Source organism: Pezoporus flaviventris, unplaced genomic scaffold (genome assembly GCF_033815535.1).
Source record: "Pezoporus flaviventris isolate CSIRO_AGI_PZ_B2104156 unplaced genomic scaffold, CSIRO_AGI_Pfla_v1 ptg000013l, whole genome shotgun sequence".
Lineage (NCBI taxonomy): Eukaryota > Metazoa > Chordata > Aves > Psittaciformes > Psittacidae > Pezoporus > Pezoporus flaviventris.
In genome coordinates this window covers 18,567,718-18,593,247 of record NW_026892561.1, presented here as the reverse complement: position 1 = coordinate 18,593,247, position 25,530 = coordinate 18,567,718, and the positions used below count along the sequence as shown (strand labels likewise).

The 25,530-nt window shown below is 41.6% G+C and overlaps 1 protein-coding gene and 1 long non-coding RNA gene across 4 annotated transcripts in view; both read right to left on the bottom strand.

Moving 5' to 3' along the window:
• The window catches only part of ACBD6 (acyl-CoA binding domain containing 6), an 86,355-nt gene that overhangs the window by 33,982 nt on the left and 26,843 nt on the right, over positions 1-25,530 (bottom strand). For 2 of the 3 annotated variants that reach the window (XM_061451985.1, XM_061451983.1), the window contains 2 exons: positions 15,855-15,960; positions 9,546-9,635 (listed from right to left, as the gene is read on the bottom strand). In XM_061451985.1, the coding sequence (XP_061307969.1) occupies positions 9,546-9,635; positions 15,855-15,960 (196 nt within the window). The remainder of the gene's footprint in view (positions 1-9,545; positions 9,636-15,854; positions 15,961-25,530) is intronic. The other variant, XM_061451984.1, reaches the window with a different exon arrangement.
• Positions 18,901-20,870, bottom strand: LOC133268183 (uncharacterized). Its single transcript, XR_009742975.1, has 3 exons — positions 19,744-20,870; positions 19,407-19,659; positions 18,901-19,052 (listed from the first exon to the last, which is right to left on the bottom strand). It is a non-coding gene; the product is annotated as an uncharacterized LOC133268183 (long non-coding RNA).

Here is a 25,530-nt window from a genome sequence, read left to right as displayed (position 1 = left end):
ATGAGCCTTGTTGTAAGACGACAGAAGACACAGTACAACATGGGATATCAAAGCTGGAACAGGTCTGTTAGATAAACCAGAAGGTCACTCCAGGATAGGATTTATTTGTTTTGTTGCAAAAGAAAGCAATTGAACAGTCTGTCTGAGAGACAGAGGGAGAATGAACCACCAAGACTTCTGCTATCCTTCATACCAGCAGGGATGCCTGTTCACATGGATTTCCAAAAGCCTTTTGATAAATTCTCTCACCAAAGGCTATTAAATAATACTGTCACAGAGAAAGAGGAAAAGTCTTTGCATCCTTGATAACTAACTACAAAAGTACAGATTGAATAGGAAAAAACAACCAGCTTGCACAATTGCTGGTGATCACTGGAGTCTCTGAGGGATCTGGCAAGAGCCTAGGTTGTTCAACCCACAGAAATGAACAGGGGAAGCAGGACTGAGAGTGAAGCATCCAAGCCTGTTAAGCCAAAAGCTGACTGTAAGATGCTACAAAAGGATCTCACAGTGACAGGGTGAAAAAAATGCAGATGAAATTCTGTGCTCATAAACGCCAAGTAACGCACATGTGAAAAAACAATCTTTAGTCTAAATCCACAGCAATGGGCTCTGAACTATGTGAACTAGCTATTACCTCTGCAGGAACAGATCATGAGTTATTATAAACAGCTTTATTATAATAGTAGTTCAGTACTCGATGGTAGTTAATAAAAGGCAAACAACAAGGAAGCATTTGGGTAGGGGAAAAAAAAAAAGAGAAAAAAAGAAAACATCCTTATATTGCTTTATTAAACTTCATATTGCATTTACAGCTTGGGCACTAAGAGAAGTGCTACTCCCTTCATCCAAAAGGAAATACAGAAGAAATTACTCAAAGAATGACAAGGAACAAAGTTACCAAATGGGTAAGCTTCCAAATAGGGTAGGATTAAATAGATTAAACTCCTCAGTCTGATAAAGAAGTGATCATGGGAAATCAAGGCCAATAAAGTCAAAAGCAGGACAGAGAAGGTAACTGGGGGAACAATTACTGTTTCTCATTACACAAGAACGATGGGATCTCACATGAAATGATCGTGGCAAGTGCAAAGCAAATGCACAGTTAAACTACAGAACTCCCGCTGGCATAAAAGGTTGGAAATCGGGATGAAAGAAAATTATCAAAGAAAAATTCAGAGCACAAAGATAATACCAATGGTTCAGGAAGCCTCCAAGCCACAGACTCTGGGAAAATATATGAAATCATCACTGTATGCTTAACCTACTCTGTCCCCTAAGCATTCACTCTTCTCTGCCACCGGAGACATGATACTGAGCTAGAAAGACTTCTGCACTGACAGGTATTCTCATGGATGCAGAATTAAGATGTACAAGTTGAGAAACAGGAACCTCCTGAATTAGCTTTGCCATTTCAAATGCTGTTTTGCCACTTAAAATTCATGGAATCAAGAAATAGCTATGACCATAAAAAAAATCTTATTTAAAATCTAAACAAAATAAGCATAAAGAATTATTTCTCTGACATCTGAAGTGTTAGAACAATCTTATTTAGGAAAACTACAAAAAGTACTTTGAACCAAAGCCTGCAAATTCAAGATACCCCAATGATGCACTCAGAACTGTGGGTTTTGTTGTTTTTTTTTTTGTTTTGTTGTGTGTGGGTATTTTTAGTTTTGTTTTTTAGAGCAAAATGGAAGAGACAACTACTGACAACAGATGAATACAAAATTCCATTTAGAAAGTAAACCCAGAGTTGCTCAGATTGAAAAGTCCTCAATGAGAATGGGAGTGGCAGAATTTAACTCCTTCAAAACAGGGAATGCTTTTTCAAAAAAAAAAAGAAAAAGAAAAAGAAAAGATGTTCTAGGAACTTAGTCTCCTGAGTGGCTGATTGGCAGTTCCTCTGAGGGAGAGGTGACACAAAGGCTATAGGAAATGAAGCAAGGCTAGAGACCATTCCTATGGTGATTAGAGATCATTCCAATGGTGATTCATTCACCTGAAAAACCAGCTCGACTGCCGGTGGTATCCTGTTTGTGAAGTTAACCAAACACCTTAATGAGGGGCTAAAGCATTTTCAACAATGACTTCATGAATTACAGGTGTTTTAGCACATGCTTATTTCAGAGAGACAAAGTGACACGGGGCCATCCCATGTCCTCACAGAGAGGCATACAAGCTAAGACTCTTTCCTGCCTCTGTAAAGACATATGAACACAGTAGGGAGTAAAACACCTGTTTCTTCTCTGCAGCAGAACATACGCAGCACCATGATGCCATCTGCACTGACCTCAAAGCTCACTGCTGCTGGCCTCTGCGTACTTTGAGTATTGGTAGAGACTGCAGTCATTATACCACAAAATACCTGTGCTGGTCAGGCACGGAAACAGGCACAAGGCTCCCTGCTGCTGAGCTAAGACTATATGCCTACTGCCAGGCTGCATTCCCCCTGCACCAGCAGGGTCCACGGAAAGTGCATCACTCTGCACAACACAGCCCTCAATACCAGGTGATGGCCACAAGCCATGCACTCTCACAGCAATCCACTAACATGTGCGGCTATCCTCAGTCCCCAGCTTTAAACCCTGCATTTTGATTACCCTGAAAGAAGCTTTAGATCTTGCGGGTGCAGCAGCAAAGACCACTGCCTGTTTTTTCAGGACCAGCCCTTGGATTTTTCTTTTCAAACATTTTGCATGTAGTGGTTGAAAGGACTGTGCGCAGACCCTGAAACCACTGCTGGAACATCACAGAAGCCTGCAGTTGCTTTCTCAGCTGGTAAGCCTGCTTTGCAGGCAATGCTGCACGCATACTGCCTGAGAAAGAGTGCCAACTGCTTTGCTGCACCAGCAATAAAGCAATGATTCATATGTCTACAGGGAGCAGAAGAAACAAAGACTGTACATATCAAGCTGGAAGATGGGAAGAAACAATGGAAAAATAAAACCAAACCCTAGCCTGCACAAGCAGAAGCAAGTATCATCTGTACAACCTACAATTTCTGTTGATGAGGCTTGAGGTGTCTTCAGAAGCTGGAGAGTAAACTAGGGATAAATCTCTGCATCTCCAAGCATGTATTCAGAGCTGCAAATATTTTGCAAATGTTTTTGCTGAAAGGGACTTTTCTCCTAGTAGGTAAAATCAGCATCTGCTGAGTGGTGACCATTTAACATTCAACCTGCTGCCAATCTACATTCCACAGAGAGACCCACAGGAGAGACATGGAGCTGTGCCACTTCTAATAACTGTGTGACTGGCAGTATGTCAATGCTTTAATGTAGAAAGCTACCCTCTGTCACTAAGCAGATCTCTCCTTTCTTTTGGCTAATGGCTTTCACACCCATTGGCAACAATGTCAAGACTGAAGGGGTATAAGCCTGCAGTCTTTAGATCTGCCTGACAAAGCTGACTACAGAAATACTGAGACAGGGACTGGAGGGAGTGGGTATAAGGAAAGAAGAAAACTATCATGGTTAATAATTCTGCTCTCATTGCTTTGCATTTCATCTTCGTTTAAACAGGGTCTCCATTTATTTGACACTCTACCTTCCTACTGCAGCAATGGTCAATTCAGCAGTACCTGCAACATCCTTTGCTTACTGAGAGCGTAACTATGCCAAACCCTCTGCAGCAATCATCAGATCTGGGACAGGATCCCTTCTGGCTTTATGAGCCAAGCTTTTAGCATATTTAGGGGAAAATTTATACCAGGGACATTAGCTGCAAGGGCACAAGGCTCAGACATTTTCCTTTTTAATCTCAGCCAGGTTCAGAGAATGGTCATAATAGCAGAGTACTTTGGCAGCTGGCATCCTACCTACAAGTGTGTTTGTGCTGATTAGCTTGCAGCAGAGGTGGTAGGCTGCATGGATGCACACAACATATTCAGTGGGGAGGGGGAAAGTTGTGTAGATACAGCCTTGGAACTTTGGTCCTTGGTCAGAACAGTCAAGATGCCCACACTGCTGCAACATCTCCCTATAGATACAGAAAAATGAGGGCATGACCTATATTTGGTGCGAGAGGCAGGGATGTGTGTTTGCCAAGACCAGCTTGATTTTTAAATGTCTATGCAATGACTCCAACACAAGGCCCATGCAAAGACTGAAGCAGTTTGTACTCTTGCTGTGAAATCAAAATGAGCAATACTGAAAAAGGCAGGCAAGGAGCCCTGACTTTTCCTCGGGGTTTTTTTGTTTTTTGTTTTTTTCCCTTGCTTTTTATTCTATATAGACACAATGCTTTTAGAGTCACACAGGAAAATAGAAAAAAACATACAAATAAAACAAAACCAACAGATCCCCCATCTTAGCAATTTTTAACATATCCATAATTTTGACTTCATTTTTAGCTAATGGTGGAAATTGGTCTTTGGATAGTTGATAAAAATCAACCTGTCTCTGCTGGGTTAGGACCGTGATCTGTGGCCCAGTAACTACTTCTAGTACAATTGATTTTCTTTTTTGGCAACCAATAGGCCAGTCAATAATAATGTTGTTTGAGAAGGATTGAGTCATGAGGGAGATGAACCCTCCTTGCCATTTATTATGTTTGTATTGTCTTCATTTGAAAAGATTTTTTTCCCTTTTTTTTTTTTTCCCCTATGAGGATGTGAGTGAAAGTATTTCTAAGGGAACGGCTACTCCATGTCCCCATCTCCAGAAGCCTTCTGACTCACAAGTGTGTTAGCATGCAAATAGACAAGAGGAAAGTGGCTGTCTGCAAGCGATGTGCTGCAGGGGACTGGGAAAAATAGCTGGGGAGGCAGCCACATTCTTCCTGCTACTCTAGACATCTTTTAGGAAAAAAGAAAAAAAGAAAAAAAAAAAAAAGAAAAAAGAAAAATCCAGCTAACCCAAAATCATACCAGAAAGCATGACTTCAGACAGCTGTACAGCCTTGCATGAATTGGTACAAGATACAGATACATCAGCACTAAAAGCAACCAGGTCTTCTCTGCAGACAGCACAGACACAAGGTGCTTTTCACTGAAATTACTAGTGTATATTAATAAAATAAAAATAAAGTAGATAAAATAAATTAAAAATCTGCATATAATAGCAACAGATTTTCTATTCTGATGGGTTTCAGTTTTCCTTCTCAAGTTGCCTTGTCAAACCGCTAAGGGTCCACGGGTGACCCTTGAGAACTTGTTGGCAAGCAGTTGAAAATCTCAGATCAGTGATCTGCACCTTTACTAGGAAAGTGAAAGGTCAGCAAATAAAAACTGAAGACAAGTTATAGGTTTTTTTCATCCTTGTCATAGCACAATTTTAGCATACACAGATTATTAGCATAGCACTGATGATTAACAGAACTGTACAATTATTTAGTTTAAAAATCATAAAATAATACCTAGATACAATTTTAACTCAGCTGTTCTACTACATAGACATGTACAGAGATCTCAATTATCTCTCCTGTGCCAAGAGATACAGTTCCACTTAAAAATAACAGTATTTATTTGAAGACTTGTTCAAGTGGCAAGATAGGCTTGAAAATTTTTTTCAAAGTGAACTGATTTGTGGCAATCACTCCAGGACTGTTCTGCATGCATTCCCAAGGGCACATCCTAAACACACAGATTATTATTTTGGAGCAGAGTATCCACAAATGGAACAAGGTGCAGCCACAGCAAGTCCAGGAGGAGAGTCTATGGTCTTCTGTTTTGATGTCCTTCTCTCTCTCATTGAATAATCACCATACTGTGATGCCCTTCATCTTTCTTAAAACAGCACTAATAATTTGTATACCTGCAATGCTCCCTGCACAGGACAAGCAATCACGTGTGACTTTTGCACCAGAGGACAAAATCCTCCTTTTCAAACTGCCTTACTTGCCTTGCTCTTGCAGGAGAAGGTGACCAGACAGATCCCGCCCCAAGAGCGATCTTCCACCTAAGAGTGTGTAATCAGTACACTGTGCCTAAACTTCCCCTAAATACACTAAAGGAACCCCCCCTGAAAGCTTGTTGAACATCGGGGGGCAGAGCCGAGTTCTGCTGTCTCCTCCACACTGGCACTGCACCACCAGATACAAATGAAGACGAATAAATTCTCCAACCAGGCCAGCTTGCTGTTCCTGGCAGGGGGAGCACTGAGGATGCCATGGTGCAGCTGCAGGGGAGCACAAAGCTGGGATGTAGTCCAGCACAATTTGCATCCAGTGCCTCCCCAGAAAACCTCCTTTCCAAGGCCAGAGAAAACACTGTAAGGAATATCTCTCCCTGTAGGGGAAAAAGGTTTTCCTTTGTTGCTCATCCTGTGCAAGTAAAGCTTATCCACATCTTCATACATTTTAAAGCTAGAAATAGATATTATAATCATGTTGCTGACCTGCTTCATAACTGATATGAATATATTCCCCTTCCTTTTCAATTAGAAGCCTACATTTTAGGCAAACGGTTCCAGTGGAAGAAGGCCGTTTTCAGACTGAGCCCCAAGCTCTGGATACTTCCAGCAGAGTTCCAAAATACCATATCACCACCCACTTTGAAATGGCCTCTGGCTCTGAAGATTTAGGTAATTCAATTACACAAATGCTCCTTTTTTCTACCTTTCAACAAAGTAGAACAGCCTGTTGCCTTTCTGTATCCCCTTGCCCATGGCAATCGCTTACCACCTCTTTTCAAATGTGCTATTAGAGTTAATTATGAACAATCAGAGAACTCAATGGCTGTAGCTTTTCAGTGACATTAGTGAACTACCCTTTTGAAACTGCAGTACCACTGTTTAAAACAAAAAGCACAGCCGCTGGACCACTGCAGTCCACATTGCAGTGTGGTTATTTCCAGAATTAAAGCAGTTTCGAGCATGCTACACGAACGAAGAGGGCCAACCAACCTCTCCTCCTGCTCCCAAGCTGTCTGTTTATCAACAAAGAGCAGTAAGTTGACTCTTGCAGAGCCTCTTGATCCAGAAGCTGCTAGTACTTTGACAATAGATAGTACAAAGATAACTAAAATAAAGCAGCAAAAAGTGAATAAAGCGCATCTGTGGGCACAATGAACTGGTATGCTTCACTCCAGGCGGCCTAGCAGAGCACCACTGTCACAGTCTGCTTAGAGCAGCTAAATCCTTTAGCACATTCCAAGAGAGCCAAGATGGAAGAGCATTTATTAAAAAGGTAATGGAAGAGAACATAAATCTGTCGTGCTGTCTGACTAACTTTTAAGAAGCATACAAAAAACACAGGCAATTTAAAAAAATAAACTGTTTTATAGCACTTTTCTCCTTTGCTATATGCTCATAACCAGCATAATCCCAAATTCATTCTTTATCTTTTACACTGCTTGCATGCAGGTACTGCTGCAAAATTGAAGAAGACAAAAACACCTGAATTGCTCAGCAGTGGGTGGAAACTGCAGAGGCTGCTTGTATGCCCTGGGCCCTGGCAGAGATGCTGCATGCAGCCTGTGAAGGGAACCTCTACTGAGAGCACACTGCTCTGAAGTAATAGTGCCACTGATTCAAGTTACCAGAGATTCCCTTACACCTAACCCACTGGTACTGTATAACAGGCACTGTGGTGTTTATGACCTGTTAAGAAGCCAGGCTTTTTCCCTCTCCCTTCTTCTTCTGATTGCTCTTAAAATTCCTTCTGCTCTTGCTTTGGATGAGTTCTTACAGGGTAAAGGTCAAAATAAAAAAAGAGAAATAAACATTAGGTCACAAAGTCTTGAAATGTTATTGCAATTTATATATAACTGAGAATAAAAATGTGTCTGCTTTCTCTGGGAACATACCTACATGCAAACAGAGACCTTTCTAAAAATTCTCCTTTATTACCTTGGTGGGGGAAAAAAATAAAAATCAAAGATTGATTTTCTTTTTACGGCTATTATTAACCTTTTGTTACTGGCCAAAAATCATCTGGTTAGAAAATGTGCAATAGATCAAAAAGAAAAACACGATAAGAATTTAACAGAAAATTAATACTCAGGGAAAACCAAGATGACTCTCCCTTCAGCCTTTTCTTTTACAACTCAGACTTCACCTCCAAAGAAATGAGACAAGCGACAAAGAGGGGTGACTTTTCAGACTGCTGCAGTGGTACAGCATCACAAACAGAACCATCTCCCAGGCTGGCAGGGCAAAAGGGACTGGCAGGTGTCTGACCTGACTCCACCCCAATTTCAATGCAAAGCTATTCCCATGTGTATCTGACACATCGCTCACTTGCTCCAAGTGAAAGGCAACTAACTGGTCTCAACAGTGAGGCATGTAAAGCTCATCATTTGTACCGGCTCCACTGCCCCTCTTCAGTGTAAGGGAAAACTCTCATAAAATCCATTACAACTGAAATCACCCAACATCTAAGCATGAAGACATGGCTCTCCCTAGCTACTGTGAAGCCATGCTTCCTAATACAAGGCAAAGGCAAGAAAGACTTTTTTTTTTTTTAAACCAATTCCATGTGTGCTAAATACCAGCACAGCTATTTCTAGCCTGTGAACCCTACAGGTCTGCTGACAAGTCTTCAGATTGCAAGTGTGCATAAGGTTCACCTCTTACAAATTTCTGAAGCATTTATCGCAAGGCTGCCCAAGATCTCACTGGTAAGAGCTAGCAAATTCGTCAGCAGAGGTGTATCTATGCCCAAACTGGGCAGGAGAGCAAAGCCAATAAGTGCCATGCTGGTCAAGAGCAGTCAATCATAATTCAACAGAAATAGATTGGACAATTATTTCCAAACATGATCTCATTTACACAGGTCAACCCTTAACTACAACAAGCTGACAAAACTAGGAACATTGACTCATGAGCACAGGCAGACTCAAGCTGGTTGGCTGGAATGAATCACTTGCAAAGCACAATGCAGTTCATTGGCTGGTCTATTAAGGTGCCATAAAACTGCTTCTAGTTAAACTCAGACACATGAGCTGCATAGTGTATTGGCTAAAAAAGCTGCTTTATTTTAAGTCAAATTGTGCTAGAAACAGTGACTCCCAAGGGGGTGAGGTGGGTATGTGAGCATGGAAATGGTATAAGCTGTTTGACTTTGCCCTCAATCAATACCGAGATCCTACTGTAGCTGTCATATGCCCACCACGTTGTGACATGAAGCATCACTTCCTCCTGTGGCATGCTCTGCCAAAACCAGGCACTTATCACATGCTTTTCTGCTAGGCAAAGCGGTATTCTCTTTCCATTAGTTTACTAAGCTCTGCTGAGAGTGTAACATTACAAAAAATACACTAGAAAATGCACTTTCTGTAAGAACCTATCAAACACCTCGCGCAGGAAATCCCTCTTGCCATCAGTACCACGAGTCACATTGGAAGCCACAGCCAAGGTGTTAAAACAATTTTACTGCAAGGAGAAGTTTCACCAGGAATGGAAAAAGGCCCTTTATTACTATGTACTTCGTGCAACCAAATTCTGTTATTTTTCTGAGGTTACCTTTTTCGATGTTCTTCTCTGTGATACGTATCCTGAGAGAACTTGCTATGGAGTTTTGGGAGAATTCCATTTCATGTGAAACATTTGGTCAAGTGGCTACATAACATATTGATCATATTAAAATTCGTAGTCCTTTCTTACCTGGCTGTTAACATCAGCAGCATGTTGTAACAGTACTGTAACCAGCTCCTTGTGTCCCCTGTCACATGCCCAGTGAAGCAGTGCCCGACCCTACAACATCCAGGAGAAAATTAAGAAAGCCAGCCAAAAGAAGCACAGAGAATCACAGTCTTGCTATTAAGTATTGAGCACCAATAACAAAATTACCAGACTTTTTTAAAAAAAGCTCCACTAGTATTAGTATGTAACATATTATTGCTCCTCATTTGGACTTACAGAATAATTATAGAAGTGTTAAAAGTGACACACAGTTCAATTTTTATTAATTTAGCATCAAACCCACAAGCCAGCATAAAAAAAAAAAAAAAAAAATCAAACCCAAACAAACAAATAAAAAACAGAGGGAAAAAGTAAGCAAGGAATGAAAAGCAGGAGCCATGACAAAATGGCTTGTTTTCCTATACAGACTTGGGATTTTGACACTTCTGACTTTTCTGGGAGCAATGACTGACACTGTAAAGATAACATTTTCAATGCTGCCTAAGTCACCTGAACACCAACTGCCCAGAAGCTCTTTTCTCTGGCAGGTCCAAAACACTCAACCCACAACCCTGCCTCTGCTGCAACAGAAGATTAAAACTGGGCATTTGAGCAGGCATCACCCATGACTGTCCTGTTCCCAGCTCTGCAACACGGGCTGCTGACTCCATGCCTCCAGCCCCCCACAAAACCTCTGCAGTTTTCTTCCCATCCCCTTTCTACAAGTCTCTGCACAACTTAAGTCTCACTGCATGCCTCTGCCACCACAGGAGGACATGCAATGGAAGTTTAGATCTTCCTGCCTGTAAAGGACACAGGAATGAGGCTTAGGACCCGCCTGAGGGCAGACACACACAACTGAAAGCACAGATGGCCTCAGAATGGGCTAAGGAAGTAGTCAAGTGAAGCCAAGCTTTTGTGGTTAGGTTCATGGGCGCCTCTCTGAGCTAGAACAGCAAGTGTGGCACACTTACAGGGAATTCCTTGGAATCACCCTGTAGATGACCAGGAAATCATCCCCCCAGCTGTGACACTGTCAGATCAACCTTTGTTTTCCATTATGCTACAGTAAACAGTCACAGACATTCACAGATTAAATCAGTTAAATTAGCCCACGCCCAGTTATAAATCTCATGACAGAGCAGTGAGGAACAAAGTAAGGAACTAATTTATCTACTAATGAGAACTATGAGACAATTTTCCGACCACGGTGCCAGAACAGCAGGAGTGGCAGAAGACACCTGCAACGAAAGCTCACACTGCTTCTGCTGGATATTCTTGGGCAGGGCAGCAAAGGAAGAACATGTTTTCAAGTCAGGAAATGCATGCTTTTTGACTCAGGAAGTAGTTAATTTTTGTAACACATAATTTTAATGTTACATTAATTAACCTTGAGTTAGAATGAATATTCTCACAATGACTTTCTATGGAAGTACTGCTTACATCCATAGGCCATTTAATGATTAATGTTCTTGTACTCAACACCACTATCAAAGTCTAAAAGGAGGAAAGAATACAATTTTAAACCTCCTGCCACAGAGGTTTATTTTGAAAGAAAGAAACACTATCTGCAACAGGCACAATAGCAATAATCAACAGATTATTTCCATTTCGCTTTGCATATCTAGGGGAATAATACTGTAATTACATGTGTAATTACTGTGCAATTCACAATAACAGACATTTCTATCCTTTATAGCAAAATTCATGTTACAGATTAGTGGCTATAATAGGTTGGTTTGCATTTCTCTCTGGACAAGTAGAATCTTATTTTATTGTTGCTGAAATTGGCTGGGACCAATAAATGTAAACCAACAGATTGTGAGAGACAGTGCTGCCAATGCTGCCAGCTCAAGGATACTGCAGCACTGTGCAGCTGGTTCCTTCACATGACACTGGAGGCTGGTCCTGCTGCAAATGTTGCCTTTTGAACAAGACAAAAAACTGAAGTCTGATTATCTATAGTCATTAAAAATCTCCTTGCGCTATTTGCAGGAGTATGGATTTCAAGTCTTGGGCCAATTCCACTTTGGATAATTACACACTGCTTACCTATATATTTTCTCTGTAATTCTAAATGGATACAATATTTTCCAATTAGTGACTTAAATGGCTCTGCATTGTAATTGTGCACTATTAAAAAGATGACACGTTCCACCCAAGAAATGTCTGCATCCTTGTGGCATGCTATACCCTAAACACAGGGTATAAGGGACTTTGGAGACCTGTACAAGAGCACACCATCTGCTAAATAAGTAAAAATACGTGCAGAAGAATCTCAACCTACTTATTGCATAACAAAAAGCATCTGCATATTTGTATATAATACTCACTACTGTGTGCATAGTATCAGGCAAATCAAAATGCTCAGGAGTTCTAGCCAATGTACTTAAAGCAATATACAGCTACAAAGCCCACTTGTTTCCCATGTCTTCCTTCCACATCCTACCCTTAGCAGTAAGATAAACTTAAAATGAATGTGCAATACAACTCTTTGCATAGCATGGATATTGCCTATGAACATTGAAAAATTCTTTAGTCTGCACAGCTGCTGCTTTATATCAGCATATAACTTGTGTTTGTGTTTTTAAATAACATGGCAGAAATCTTAAAAGCCACAGATCGCACTTCCCATATGACCATTTAATTAAGCAGTGAGACTCAAAGCAGTATGAATAATTTCATATAGGAAATCACTGCAGTAGTGAGGTCTAGACTAAATGCAGGCAACATCAAGGTACTCCCTCTGTGCAATTCAAACACAATTGTTGCAGAAGTTACTTGAGAGGATGCATTTCCCCCTGCCTTTGAATTGTTTAATAAAAAGAGCATAAAAATAGCTCCACTGCACTAACACTGCCTCTTAACTCTTCTATGCTTTGCTTGGATAACTGCTGCCAGCTTGGCCAGCTTCTGCAGCACTTCTCAAGCCAGCAACACATCAATTTTGCTCAGCTCGAAGTCACAGGGTGTTCACAAACAAAGCACAGGACAAGGATTTGTCTCCGATATACTGAGTCTCAGCAGACAAGCGGATGGGAATGATTTTCACATCAATTAGCCAACGCAGAGAAAGAGGAGAACAAAGCTAAACTGAATGATGCGCTACAATATTAAGCTATACTTCTAGGCATGATGTTTGCAGCTGTAACGGCTGTATGGCAATAAGAGCCACTCTAACTTGTGGCAAGTGTTTTATTACTGGTAATTAAGAGGAAATATATATAGAATGGCTGCATCCCACCCTAGTAGGAAAAATAGTGAACAGAAGGGCTGTTGTTGCAATTATAGAGGGAAACTTCAGATTTGATTTGGAAGTCAATTGCTTTCACACCTTTGAAACATTTGAGGAAGTCTTTCTAATGGGACTAAGCCTGTAAATCCAGAAGTATGTGATCTTTCTTCAAATCCACTTTTTTCTCCCTTGTCCTTTCCTTGGCAAGCAGGCACCAATTTGGCATTTGCTATCTCAGAAGCACAAGGACTAGAGACTAAGCAAGCATCATTTCAGACGCCTTTCATTAAAGTTTTGGCAGTAGCTTAAATATTGTACATAGGTAACGTGTTTGCTTACTCAGATTTCTCCAACAATTAAAAATAAATTCTCTATCTATAACTTTCACAGCCCTTGGCACAAATAGCAAAAGCAACTCATCTATGCCTCTGAGCACTTTCTGGTTTGTTATAACTTGAACAAATATTGTTCTCAAAAAGGCAGCAAGCAACCCATACTACCAGGATGTGCCTGTGGCGACTTCACAGCCACAGACCATTTCTTATTTCATTAGTCCTGCTGACATACACAAGAGAAACAGGTTGTTTTAGTCTGTGCTACTTTTAAGTGAATGCAAGCTATTCCGTTGAACTCCAGACAATTTAGATACAGTAAATGGAAGCTTGTACATGATTACTGTCATTAGATTCTTTGTTTAATTCTAAATTGAAGATTATTATTTCCAAACTGTTAGCAGGTATGCTGACTTGAATGCTGCACATGAAGATCTTTTATTTCTTGTGAGGAGAAGACCACTTATGCTTTAAAGTTGCCATCTATCTAAATCCCAAAGGTTTCTGTTGCCCTTTCTGATATCCTTTTTCTTGAAGTAAGTTGGTTTGTCCCCATTTTTCATTTTCATTTTGGATTCCTCTTCACCTTTCACTAACTTGTTTGCACAAATGAAGGGATACAATTAGGTAAGGTACTAATGCATCACCTAAAAATAAAAATCTAAACACCTTACAGACTCAGACAAGCCTTTATTGTACAAGCAAAGGCTGAGCCTAGTGTCGCTACAGTTTAGCGCCAGACTGTTCGGTGCTTCAGTAGATTTTGTTTCATGACAAGTTAACTCTTTCATGTATCTGTCCCTGCTGCCATTTTAAATTTATATGCATTTAAATCAAAGGATTGACACTGTGAGTTATGGTCAGAGGGCTAGGAGAGGCATCTTTGGATATGGCAGGATGCATTTATACAGTAACACTAAAACAGTTAATAAGAATGACAAGATTATGCTTGCATACACTTCACTCTACCAACGGCTCAGTCTGGGTTATGTCTAGTCTAAAATGGGTTCTAAAACTTCAATCAACCTGCACAATGCTGGAAAATAAGCTACCCTCCAGATTATGGAAACTATGTTTGGATTTAAAAAAATAAAAATTTCTTACTTCCCCGGTTAAGCATTTGCTGGGGTAAGCCAGAAATCACTGAGGCTGTGAGAATTTCATCTACAGGGGAATTCTGCACCAGTAGGAACCTTCCCATGAGGCATTCACAGGTAGGTAGGCTTTTCAGCTCTTACCTGTGCTGAAGCAATTGCATACTCTGCAATAGTCATGTGCTAATACCCATTAGTTCAGAAGTAGGTCTTCTCTCATATTAGAAACTTGTGGATAATTCCCAAAGATGACATCATTTGGCTGACTTCAGGTCTGACTCAAAACATTTATGTTGTTAGAACACAAAAATATTGTAACTTTCAACTTTTTCTTTTGTAAATATTTTGCCTGAGAACAAGCACATCTGCTGCTTGAACACAAAGGATGGTATGAGTTTCTGAACACTGCTAACTACAAAAGAGCATCTTGCCAGTGGAAATGAAGTAGTGCTAACATAATGTTATTATATAGTTATTGCAAGTGTGCGATCTCCAAAAATGAGCTTTTATTAATGAAAGGGATTCAGTCATGTTCTGTGGAACTGCCCTGGACATTTACTTCCGCAACCTGTGATCGGCAGAAGGAGGGATGAAGCTCAGTAATGGCGCTTGCAGCGACTATGTGGTACATGACAGTTTCAGTTCATTGAATTTATGATGCAAAATTCCAATCCCGATCATAAACACCATCTCTCTTCTCCTCTCCTCTGAAAATTAATTCATATGAATTCCTGATTAATAATAAAAGGCCCTGCCATCAGCATTCAGAGCCCCAGCCGGGGCTGTCATGGCTCAGAGGGCAGAAATCTGCTTAGTGCTACTGCAGAACCCAACTGAATTTGTGGCGTCTCAGTCTATGAATGCGTAAGCACTTCATCTGTTCACCAGAACACAATGTGTTGGAAAGCAGCAGGCAAAAGCAGCATGGACCACAAGCAGGGCTAGGTGGCAGCATGCATCAAAACCAAGATGATAAAGCTGATACCACTATATTTTCTGAAGGATATAAACTGTCCACACCAGGTATCTACTTTCACTAAGAAAGAGATCAAGCTAATTGACAATTTTAAACCCTTATTTACTTGAGGTTTTTGACAATGCCTGCATTACCCCCCTTATGGGGAAACATTGTTTTGAGCTTGATGAGCAGAGAAAGCCTGGACAATGTCACTGTTTTTGTGAAGTTGGAAAGCTGGTATCACTCATTTGTCCTCCCATCTTGGAAACAATTAAATGCTGTTGGCATGGCAGAAATACTACTTCAGCTGTGAATAGTTCATCAGTCAAAAAAGCTATTTGCCTCACATCCAGCTTCTATTTGATCACATTTAATATACAAGCTGAGAAAAGGGAGATATTCAGCAGATGTTATCCTGCAAGTAGCTGCTGGCATTGCTGAAGATAATATAGAACGTAAGTTTCTGATATGCTACAGCATCAGTTAGCACATCCACACTACTAGAAACACAATTGAAAGCTATTTTCAAATAGATTAACCCTGTCTTAATGACCAAGTATTTGTTTTAACAAGATATTACAGCAGCTAGACAGACCAGAGAATTTTGTAAAGGAGTGGCACTGAATTAACACACAAAACAGTTAAAAGATGATTATCTTTTTCTCTCCATACCTCCTCATCTGCAGCATTCACATCCACTTTTTTTGATTGAATGGCTTTGGTTACATAGTCAATGTTGTTTTCTCTGCAGTAATCAAAAATGTTCTTGTCCTCTTCCCTAGTCAGGAAACAAAAGCAAAAGAAGCACTGTGTTACTGCACAGCACAAATGTCACATGTACATCATATGCTCTATGACATTTCAATACAATCACTGGACTGAAACAGACAGCTACTAGTGCACGTGCAGCATAATATGGTGGGGTTTTTTTTCCCAAGTTAAGACAGGATTCCACTTCCTAGAATACAAAGTTTGTTTTTAACAGCATTACGCTATGACAAAAGTCAACTTACTCCTGTGAACTGGCACAAGAAGTCTATAAAGTTAGCCAGCAAAACCCACATTCAAGCCCTGGTAAATCACTGGAATCCCACAGCAGACAACTGCTATACAAACTTGTAACAACCACTCTGGGTCAGACCAAAGCCCCCTTCCAATGCCATCCATCTCAGACAGTGGCCACTAATGGTAGGTTGGAGAAGAAAAGCAGAAGGAACAGGACACATTCAAAGCAATCTGTCCCCAGCATTGGATCCTCCCAGATTCAGAGTGACCTAAGGATTTTTGTAGCTAGAGGCTGCATCCAGATAAACATATTTATTAGCCTTTCCCAGGTCCTTTTTCCACTCTATTCTGCACTTTAACCCATTCAAACTCTTGATTTCTCTAAAGGACAAGCTCTACAACTTGGTTTTCTGTATGTGAAAAGGTGAACAGTGGGCAAGTACTTTCTTTTGGTGGCTTTAAAACAGGTGCCTGCTATTACCAGGTACTCTTTAGTAAGTAATTGTCAAGAGATTTGTTAAATTTTTGGTGTTTATTTTGGAATCAGACCAAAAGGCTTGGGTTTTATTTTATTTACCAGCAAGTAACCCAATTACAAGTGATCCTACTTACACTCCTTTTTGTAATTGACAGTGTTAAGAGAAAGCTTGACCATGATCTCTGCTCAGAGCAGCAGGCTGGCATATGCAGAGTGACTAGCACATGTCTGTGCTAGGATGCCAGTGCATGCTTGCTTAGGCCTGCTTGCAGGTAGGAAGATCAAGTTGTGTGATGTCACAGGTGCTTGAGGTACCTCTATAGCTTCTTCTAGAGGTAAAAGCAATACCCCGGCGTCAGACATGATAAAACTTCTGTCCAAACAAACCAAGCAGAACCTCTAATGAAGTTAAGATATTTCACAGATTCTCAAAACATCACAAAAGAGCTTTGCAAGAGTGACTGGAGATAGTGTTTCATGGCAGTTGAAAAAAAAAAAGCAAGAGCTAGGTGCCCCATGGGATTTCATATTTAGGTCTAGAGATATAACAGAAGTCTTCCAGTTTCTTAACCAGTCTCCCATGAACTCATCTGTTGGAGGTCTTGTCCACTCACTACACACAAGCTCCTGGGAAGGAGATCACTGCACACTTTAGATGCAATTTGAATTCTGGGGGAAAAAAGAGTCTCATGGTGGGATTAGAAAAGGCAAAAAGCTTATATTGCTCAAGATGGAGCCTGACAGATTCATGATGGAGGTCATGAGACATGCCTACCTCTACTAACAAGGGCTGATGTGATGTGCTGGGAGGTCTGTCCAGTCCTACCTTGGTAGTCAAACCTCTCAAACACACCCTTGGCTGCTTAAAAGCAGCCTTTTGCATGAAGCTACTTCTCAGATGACACTGTACAGTAATTTGGTTCCAGCAGTTTTCTCCCCATTGCACGGCCACACACACACACTTTATTACAGATCATTCTTTCTTCTGTAAGAAACTGAAGCCCAGTCTCTTCTTGCTAGAGAAGTCCACAATCATCCTCAATTACTCCCAGATGATTTTCTGCATCACAACCATGAGCTCAGGCTGTGAGCCTAGCATCTTTAGCAGTGATGCCACCCAGTCAGCCGGGACACTGGCATTTCCACATGCTACAGCACCTGGGTGGCTCAGCCCTGCCAGACCTCACACAGCAGCACAAGAGGTACCAGAAGGTACATGACAGCGATAAAGCAACTGACTGTGCTCCATGGGAGGCATGCTGCAGGATCTGCACCAGTGGAGAGAGGACACATTAACAGTGTTGTACCAAACTGTCCTGGGTTCAGCAGTACCAGTCATGTTTCTCCTCCTTGGTAGCTGGTGCAGTGCAGTGTTTTGACTTTCGGCTCGGGAACAGAGCTGATAGCGATGTTTTGGTTTGGCCAAGGACTTTGTGAGCCTCATGCTCTGCCAGGGAGGAGGCGAGGCCGGGAGGAAGCAGAGACAGGACACCTGACCCAAACTGACCAAAGAGGTATTCCATACCACAGCACGTCATGCCCAGGATGTAACTGGGAGTGAGCCGGAAGGGCTGGGGTACTGCAGGGTTGGAGGAGGTATCGGCTGGAGCTTGGTCAGGCTTGGGGGGCGAGTTATCGGTCAGCTGGTGCTGAGGTGTTGTATTCTCTTCCCTTGTTATTTCCTTTATCATTACTATTACTGGTGGTAGCAGTAGTGATGTGTGTTATACCTTAGTTACTAAACTGTTCTTATCTCAACCAGTGGGAGTTGCATTCTTTTCGATTCTCCTCTCCGTCCCTCCGGGAGCAGGGGGAGGGCAAGAAAGGGGGGGAAGTGAGCGAACGAATTACCTGACTGGGTTTAAACCACTACATAAACCCAGGTAATCTTCCTACCAAAGCCTCTAGATAAGACTTCTACAGTCCATTCTCAAGGATATTATTGCCTGTAAGGGGGAAAATGACTTGACACAGCTATCTGGATATCATTTAGCTTTCCTGAAATAACCACCTCTTCAAATGCTCTATATATCCCCCTTCCAAGAAACCACTTCTCTTTCAGAAGTCTCCAGAAAGGAATCAATCCAAAATAGCAATTTCCCCACCTGAAAATAAGGTTTTGGGAAATTTAATCTGTTTACTGCACATTTATTTCTCTAAGCTTTAAACCATACCTCTGTACTTGATGCCCCTTTTAAAACAAAAATAGCATATATTATATCCAGCTTTTCTGTAAATATTAGAAAGAGAAACAAGCCCTTTCCTGAATAGGTCTGAGAAGTCCATGCAGTCAAACCACAGACATTTTATCTGCAAAAAGAACCAGTCATGTGAAGCTGAATTCCAGATATCGTCAGCATCAAGGCCCAGAAACTGGTAGAAACAGCCTAAAATTAGATAGAGGCACATCAGAAATCAGAAGTAAGTGACGCTCTAAGATATTGCTCAAATAATGTTGGGGGGCTGGGGTAGGTAGAGGAAGAACCCATAGCATTTCTATTAGTATTGTCAGGAAAATATCAGCTTATGCAAAAATACAGCATTCAAGTTACCGGTAGATGGGAAAGACCATGAAATTCAACCTAAGGGAGATGTGCACAATTTAAAACTTCTAGCTAGAAAGAAAGACTCAGATGCAATTTTGTTTCCATGTCAGAGTGTGTGATATACAAGCACTGGCTCTTTTTGTTGAGCTTAAAAGGAGTCAAGACCACTTGACTGTCAGTAAAGGCAGGGAATACGTTTACATCTATTTCCTGAAGATGGCCAGAAGGGTTTCTCTCCTCCCTGCTGACTCATGTTCAACCCCCCTCCAGGCTATTTTCTTCTGCTTTCCCTCATCCCCAGTAAGAAATGCTAGCTCTGATTTGACACTGAGCTGAAACATATCTGTTGCCTGCAGGTAATACATGGGCAACTTTCTTCGTCCTTGAATAAAAGTATGTGGAAGAATTTAAACAAAGTCATCTTCTTCCAAGCTTGCAAAGCTTAAGCCTAAAAAACACTTGGTGAGCCAACAGTTTTTAAACATCTCACAGAAAAGATCTGTTGCTGGATAACCAGGCTTCACTTCTGCACCTTGAGTGCTGTAAACCTCCTTACTTTCTAAACAGCCACCAAGACTACCAGGAAAAACAGCACAGAAGAGACCTGGTATTCAGGTATTCTACGCTCACACAGACAGCATCCTCCAGGTTTGCCCCATGCCCTTCCTCCCCCCTTGCAGGTTACCTCCAGCACAGAGGGCTGTGATTGGGTGCTACTTTGGGCATCCTCTCCCCTTTTCCTGGGGCTGGTCCAAGCCACGTCCCAGTGGACCCGCTCTGGAGTGGCCCCGGGTGCTGCTAACAGGTGGCTTCTCCCATCTGCTTGGCAAGGTGCTGCTGAGCAAGTGGGAGTGCGGCGGAGCGGAACACAGCATGTGGGGAGCAGAGAGACACTCGAAACACTTACTGTTTTTGTCAAGGCCCTTGGCCCCCAAGGGACCCATTTCACATAATCTATAATTATCTCTTTGCTTTAATCACCTCCTCACTTCTGAGGCTCTCCTGGGCACAGGAAGAGGAAAAGCTCATTAACTGAACCTTTTCTCCTCTCTCCAGCCACCCATAGCTTTTAATTGCTTGGTGTTGTTATTATCTATCAGTGCAACTGGGATCATTTTCATAAGAAAGGGTGGTGGGAGGGAGGAAGACAGGAGTGGGTCCCTGAGGTATGCACCACAGACAAACCTTTGCTTTCTCAATTATTTATGCCAGCTGAGGTATTAGAAGCTGAATAAATCCATAACTCAAGTTTATTTTGATCCGGCAGGCTGTCTCAGGGGAAGTGTTGTCCACTTGCTGGCACACTCGCGTGGTGTCCTCTGAGAGCGGCCAGGACATAGCGAGACATGTGTCATCCAATTCCCCACCAGTCGCTACACCGCCACACGTACTTTGTTAGATTAGTGGCAGCACTGGAGAGGAGGCTGAAGTGAAAACCCTAAAAAGGAGCCACCACTGAAGGATTCACTCTCCCAAAGGGAAGGCAGGCCTGAGCAGACAAGCTGCCCCTTTCCACAACAAAGCAAAGCCCCAAGGGTCACCACTCCAGGGACAATAAAAAGGGAGGGAAGCAATAAACTTGGCAATCATCTTGAAGTCAGAGACTTGCCCACTTAACATCACCAGAAGAGCATCCATTTCTTAATGACACTGACCTGAAAAAACCCAAACCCCAGCTGCTTGGACCTGGAGGCGTTTTGTTTGAGATATGCCAGGGCTGAGCACACTGCAGGCTGCACAACCAGGAAAGCTCTTCCGAAGGGATTGCCAGCCTAGCATCTATGTGAACAAGACATCTGCAGCATGGCCACCCAAACACGCACATAATACTAGCACGAGCCTGTAATTCCCAACACAGCAAGGATTCTGGCTCCTGCACCACTGCAGCTTTGTGCTCATTTCCAGTGCCGGTGTTCCTGAAAGCAGGGTTAGAGGGAGAGAACAAAACCCAAACCATGCTCCAGAGTGCTGGGCTTGTCTCAAAAGCCATCACAACTCCAAAGTGGCATCCCTGCAATGGATGCTGGAAGCAGCTCTTTAAAATTCAGCAGCCTTTGTGCCTGACCACACGCAGCGACCTCTGGTATTTTCTGCCAAAACAGTTCATTTGTCTCGCACAACAACTAATCAATTCCCAAGGCCATCCATCACAGGGGCTCGCACGAGCCGGCCCAGCAGCAGGGCCAGATGGCGGCTGCGTTAGTGGGATTAATACCATTCTGATAGATTACACAGCATCAGACGGGCTCCCAAATGAGGGGTGCCTGCTCCACACTGTGAGCTTAAACAGAGCCCCACTTGCAACTGGGGTCATTCCTAAATGTTACAGGTAAGGGTGGAAGTTTCTACCAGACAAGGGTTTCTACAACATCTTTTGGGATGGCAGAAGTGTAAAAGATAGCTCAGGGAAACCTCCATGCCAAGCAGTGGATGTCATCCCCAAGCTAGCATGCTGGAGCCACGTGGGAGCAGCCCATGGCAGGGTGCAGGAGGGCTCCTCTAGAGGAAACGGACAGACATTTTGCAACATATTTTTGCATTCTCCATCTGGCAAGTCAATGCTTTCATGTGCTGGAAACACAAACTGCCTTGCCCTTGCCCCCACTTAAAAAAAAAAAATGCTGCAAAGTAAAGTTGAATTTCCAATGCCATGGTATTTTTGGCATCTCCCTGTTTGTGTCTTAGATTAGATTTATATTGGTGACACGTCAGTCAACCTCATCTCACTGCTCATTTCTCAGGTTTGTGAAACTAATTATAGCTATGTGATCATGAAGGAGCTCAACTACTACTGCTTTTGTTCTGGTAATAACACCAAAAAAGAGACAAAGCTTTAGGCAGCAGTAAAAACCCTACCACTACACCCAGCCTGAAACTGCAGATAATTTTTGCATTCTCCCTTCCAGGGGAACCTCCAAGTCCCATCATCAGTCACCATCATGCATTATTTTTGTGTAATGCCTGAAGTGAGATAAGTGATTTGCAGAGAAACACAGAGGCAGAGCACTATGCTAATATTCTGCAACTGCTCCCTATTAGTCACTGGGGGTACTTGAGCTCTTTATTGCCAGGGTTTATTAATGACCCCTAATTGATGACCAGGGACCAGCACCCCAAAGTAAATAACTGCTATGCCTCATTAGCTCAAGAGACCTCTGGATGTGAAGATTGATCTCCAAATACACAGATTGCACTGATTTAACCAGTTCTCTTTCTAAATTGATTTAATTAGATCAGTATAACCTGTTTTTTTGGATGCTCTTGAATTTATTTGGAATCAGTGCAATTATTTGGAATCACAGTGCTGTACTTCTGTGAGCCAGACAGACCATTTTTCTATCTTGTTCTCAAAACAGAAACATTTGAGATTAGTGATAAAGCAAAATCAGCCCTGGCATAATCCCAGTTCCTCCTATTTCTGATCCACCTGACTTCAGAGTAGGGTATGGTTAACTCCACTTTGTCCAACATGCACAGATTTGCATCCTAAACCCAAAGTATTTCATTTCATAAAAGGAATGTAAGCATTATTTATACATAATTTTAGACACTCAGTTTGAAAGCAGTGGCATTCCTGCTTTGCTTGGTTATTTACTGCTGAGGGTAAACTAGTGATTTACACCATTTAAAACAAAATCTCTCATGTCTCTATTACATAGCAGCAGATTAGAGCATATTAATTGTTTGACAAACTGTTCAAAAGCTTCTGGCAAGAATAAAATAAGTGAACCTTCAAAACCCCACACTTGCACTCTTGTCTATGTCCCAGTGCAAGGTGAGGTTCTAAGGATCCAGATAAAGTAAACAGCCTTTTCCTGCCTTTGCATCAGCAGAATCTTAAAGGGCGTGTGGTAGGCTGTATTTGGCAGGATAATGCCTGAGAAACTGCTTTCAGCAGTCTGTCAGTACCCAGGGACTGATGAGGACTTGAGTTTTCATTTTTAATATATAAAATACAGGGTTGTTTGTTTTTTTCTTATTCTGGGCTTCCTTATTATGATCCTGTAATTAAAAAATATTTATCCTATCAACAGCCCTGGGAAACAGAGACTAAAGTGCTTTGCCTTGTATCTCAATTTTTGTAAGCCTGTTGTATAGCTTCAGTAGGTCCAACAGACAACTGAGTCAATAAAATAGCCTCCATCTGAGTTCTTCTCAGATCTTAGCTTTTAAGGTAGCATACACAATGCACACTGAACTTACAGCACGGGACTTACCTGCAAGTATTAATGTATTTAAGTATATGTATTTAAGCTATTAAGTTTTCTTTCCTCTTAAACATTTTCATTTTCTTCCTCTAGAAAAAATAATGCATTTTCCAAAGACTGCATTCTATTTACAAATGCACTGAAGTATTACTGAATGCTAACTTTATGCTCTTGTAAGTAGCCACGGACAGCCTCAGTAAAAGTCACCCTTCTCAGGTGAGCAATATTACTATCAAACCAAATCACCCCCTGCTCTAGAATAACCTTGGATGTCAAACAAGGTCTGAAGTCACCCTTCTCTGGCTCATCTGCTTGCAGATTTGGTACCAGGGCAATTTTGCTGTTAGGACTGTGCTTTTACTATTATACTTATCACCATTAGAGATGTGGCTGCACGCATATATTTCCTGTTCCAGTAAGCGAATGAACAGTAGACAAAAGCCATAGTACATTGGCAACTCTGAGAAAGTTGAATCTGTACAAGCTGCACATGGGTGAGCACTTACTCGCTTCCTATCTTGCAACTGAAGGCACTGTACCCTATGAACCAAGCTGTGCTAACAGACTACATAAGCTTCCACATTCTGACAGCAGTTAGGAGACTTCAGTTAATTCACTTTTAGCACAATCACCCTATTCTATCTGTGTCAGAGACTACATCTGCCTATAGCCTCATTTTGTAAAGGCTGCAACTATGCTATACTGAACATACAGCATGTATGTTCTCACAGCATGCTTGAGAAAAAAATATTTGGAGCTCTACTTATTTTCAAGACCTGCAGAAGTCATGTTCTCATGGAAATAAAAACAAAAATTTGACAAAATTTAGACTAGTCAAGCCTATCAGAACAAACTCTGCTTTGCAGTATATTGTGCTGTATTTCACACTCAAGAAGGGGCACAGGCAGTACTTGGGATAGCCAAGACTCAAACTACTGTAGGACTAAGCACAGCTCATACTTCACACCCAACACTGGGCAGCACTGATATGCTCTACTCCTAAAAGAAGAGCTCAAACAGGATTTAAACCACAAGGTCACAAACTGTCAACAAGGATGTTGGCTGAGACATACATTGACAGAGCAGGGAAGAAAAAGGAGCTTGTGGCTAGCAGAAGTGCTATTCACCACACAGCTTGTTAAACCAGGGTCATATCCGAGTACCTCTGGTCAAGGTCCAGGGGCAAGTTAAAAAATGCATTGGCTCTCCATGCAAGGCAGAGAAGGCTACTCCTGGCCAACTGCTCCACCTCACTAGAAAGTGGACTGTAACAAAGGTAAGTGCCCATGCTACTGCTGAGCACAAAACTGCCATTCTATTTGCTTACATGCAACACCCGTATCAATTTCTACCTGAGCTTGCAAAGGGTTTGGAGCCACCTTCTCAAGATTTATTTTTCATTAGTTTGTGACAACAAGTCACAGAACTGCTGCGTTAGAGATTTAATACTTTGGGAAAGATCTAGCAAGCTTGGGAGGCTGTGTTTATCTTGTTTGTTTATAGGAATCAGTGTTTATCTTTTAATTTCCTGGGACTAAAATGATGCGAGACATTCAATAAAACAAATGGCATCACATACACATAAATGGGTGACTGCAACACGACAGCAAACGCTGCTCAAAAATTTACTCTTCCTTGACTGTTCATTTTAACTAAAAACACTATTCTGAAAGATCCTTTCCAGGCATTTAGGTATTGGAGTTAATATTATACCCATGATTAGTAGTCTGGAAGAGCAAAAAAACCAGCCAAACAAAACACCCAGCTGTCTTTATTCAGTAGCTAAAGTCACTTACTACTTGCACTTTGACAGTTTTTAAATAGCAGCCATTCTAGTTCAGTAAATGCATTTCTGCTATGCTAGCTGCAGAAGCTAGAAAGAATTAATTTGATATAAGGTACAAACTCTCCCTGAAGGCAAACACTGTCCAACATTAAAATCTTCACTGAACAATCTTTAATGAATGTATTGGTAAAGAAATAACTATTTGAAAAAGATAGTGTCTAAATAGCTTTCTATTAAAAATATCCAATATTACCTTTTTTAGCCATATAACTGAAAAATGGGAAATCTTGCCCTTCCTCCACATCTTGTGCTAGGGAAAGGTTAC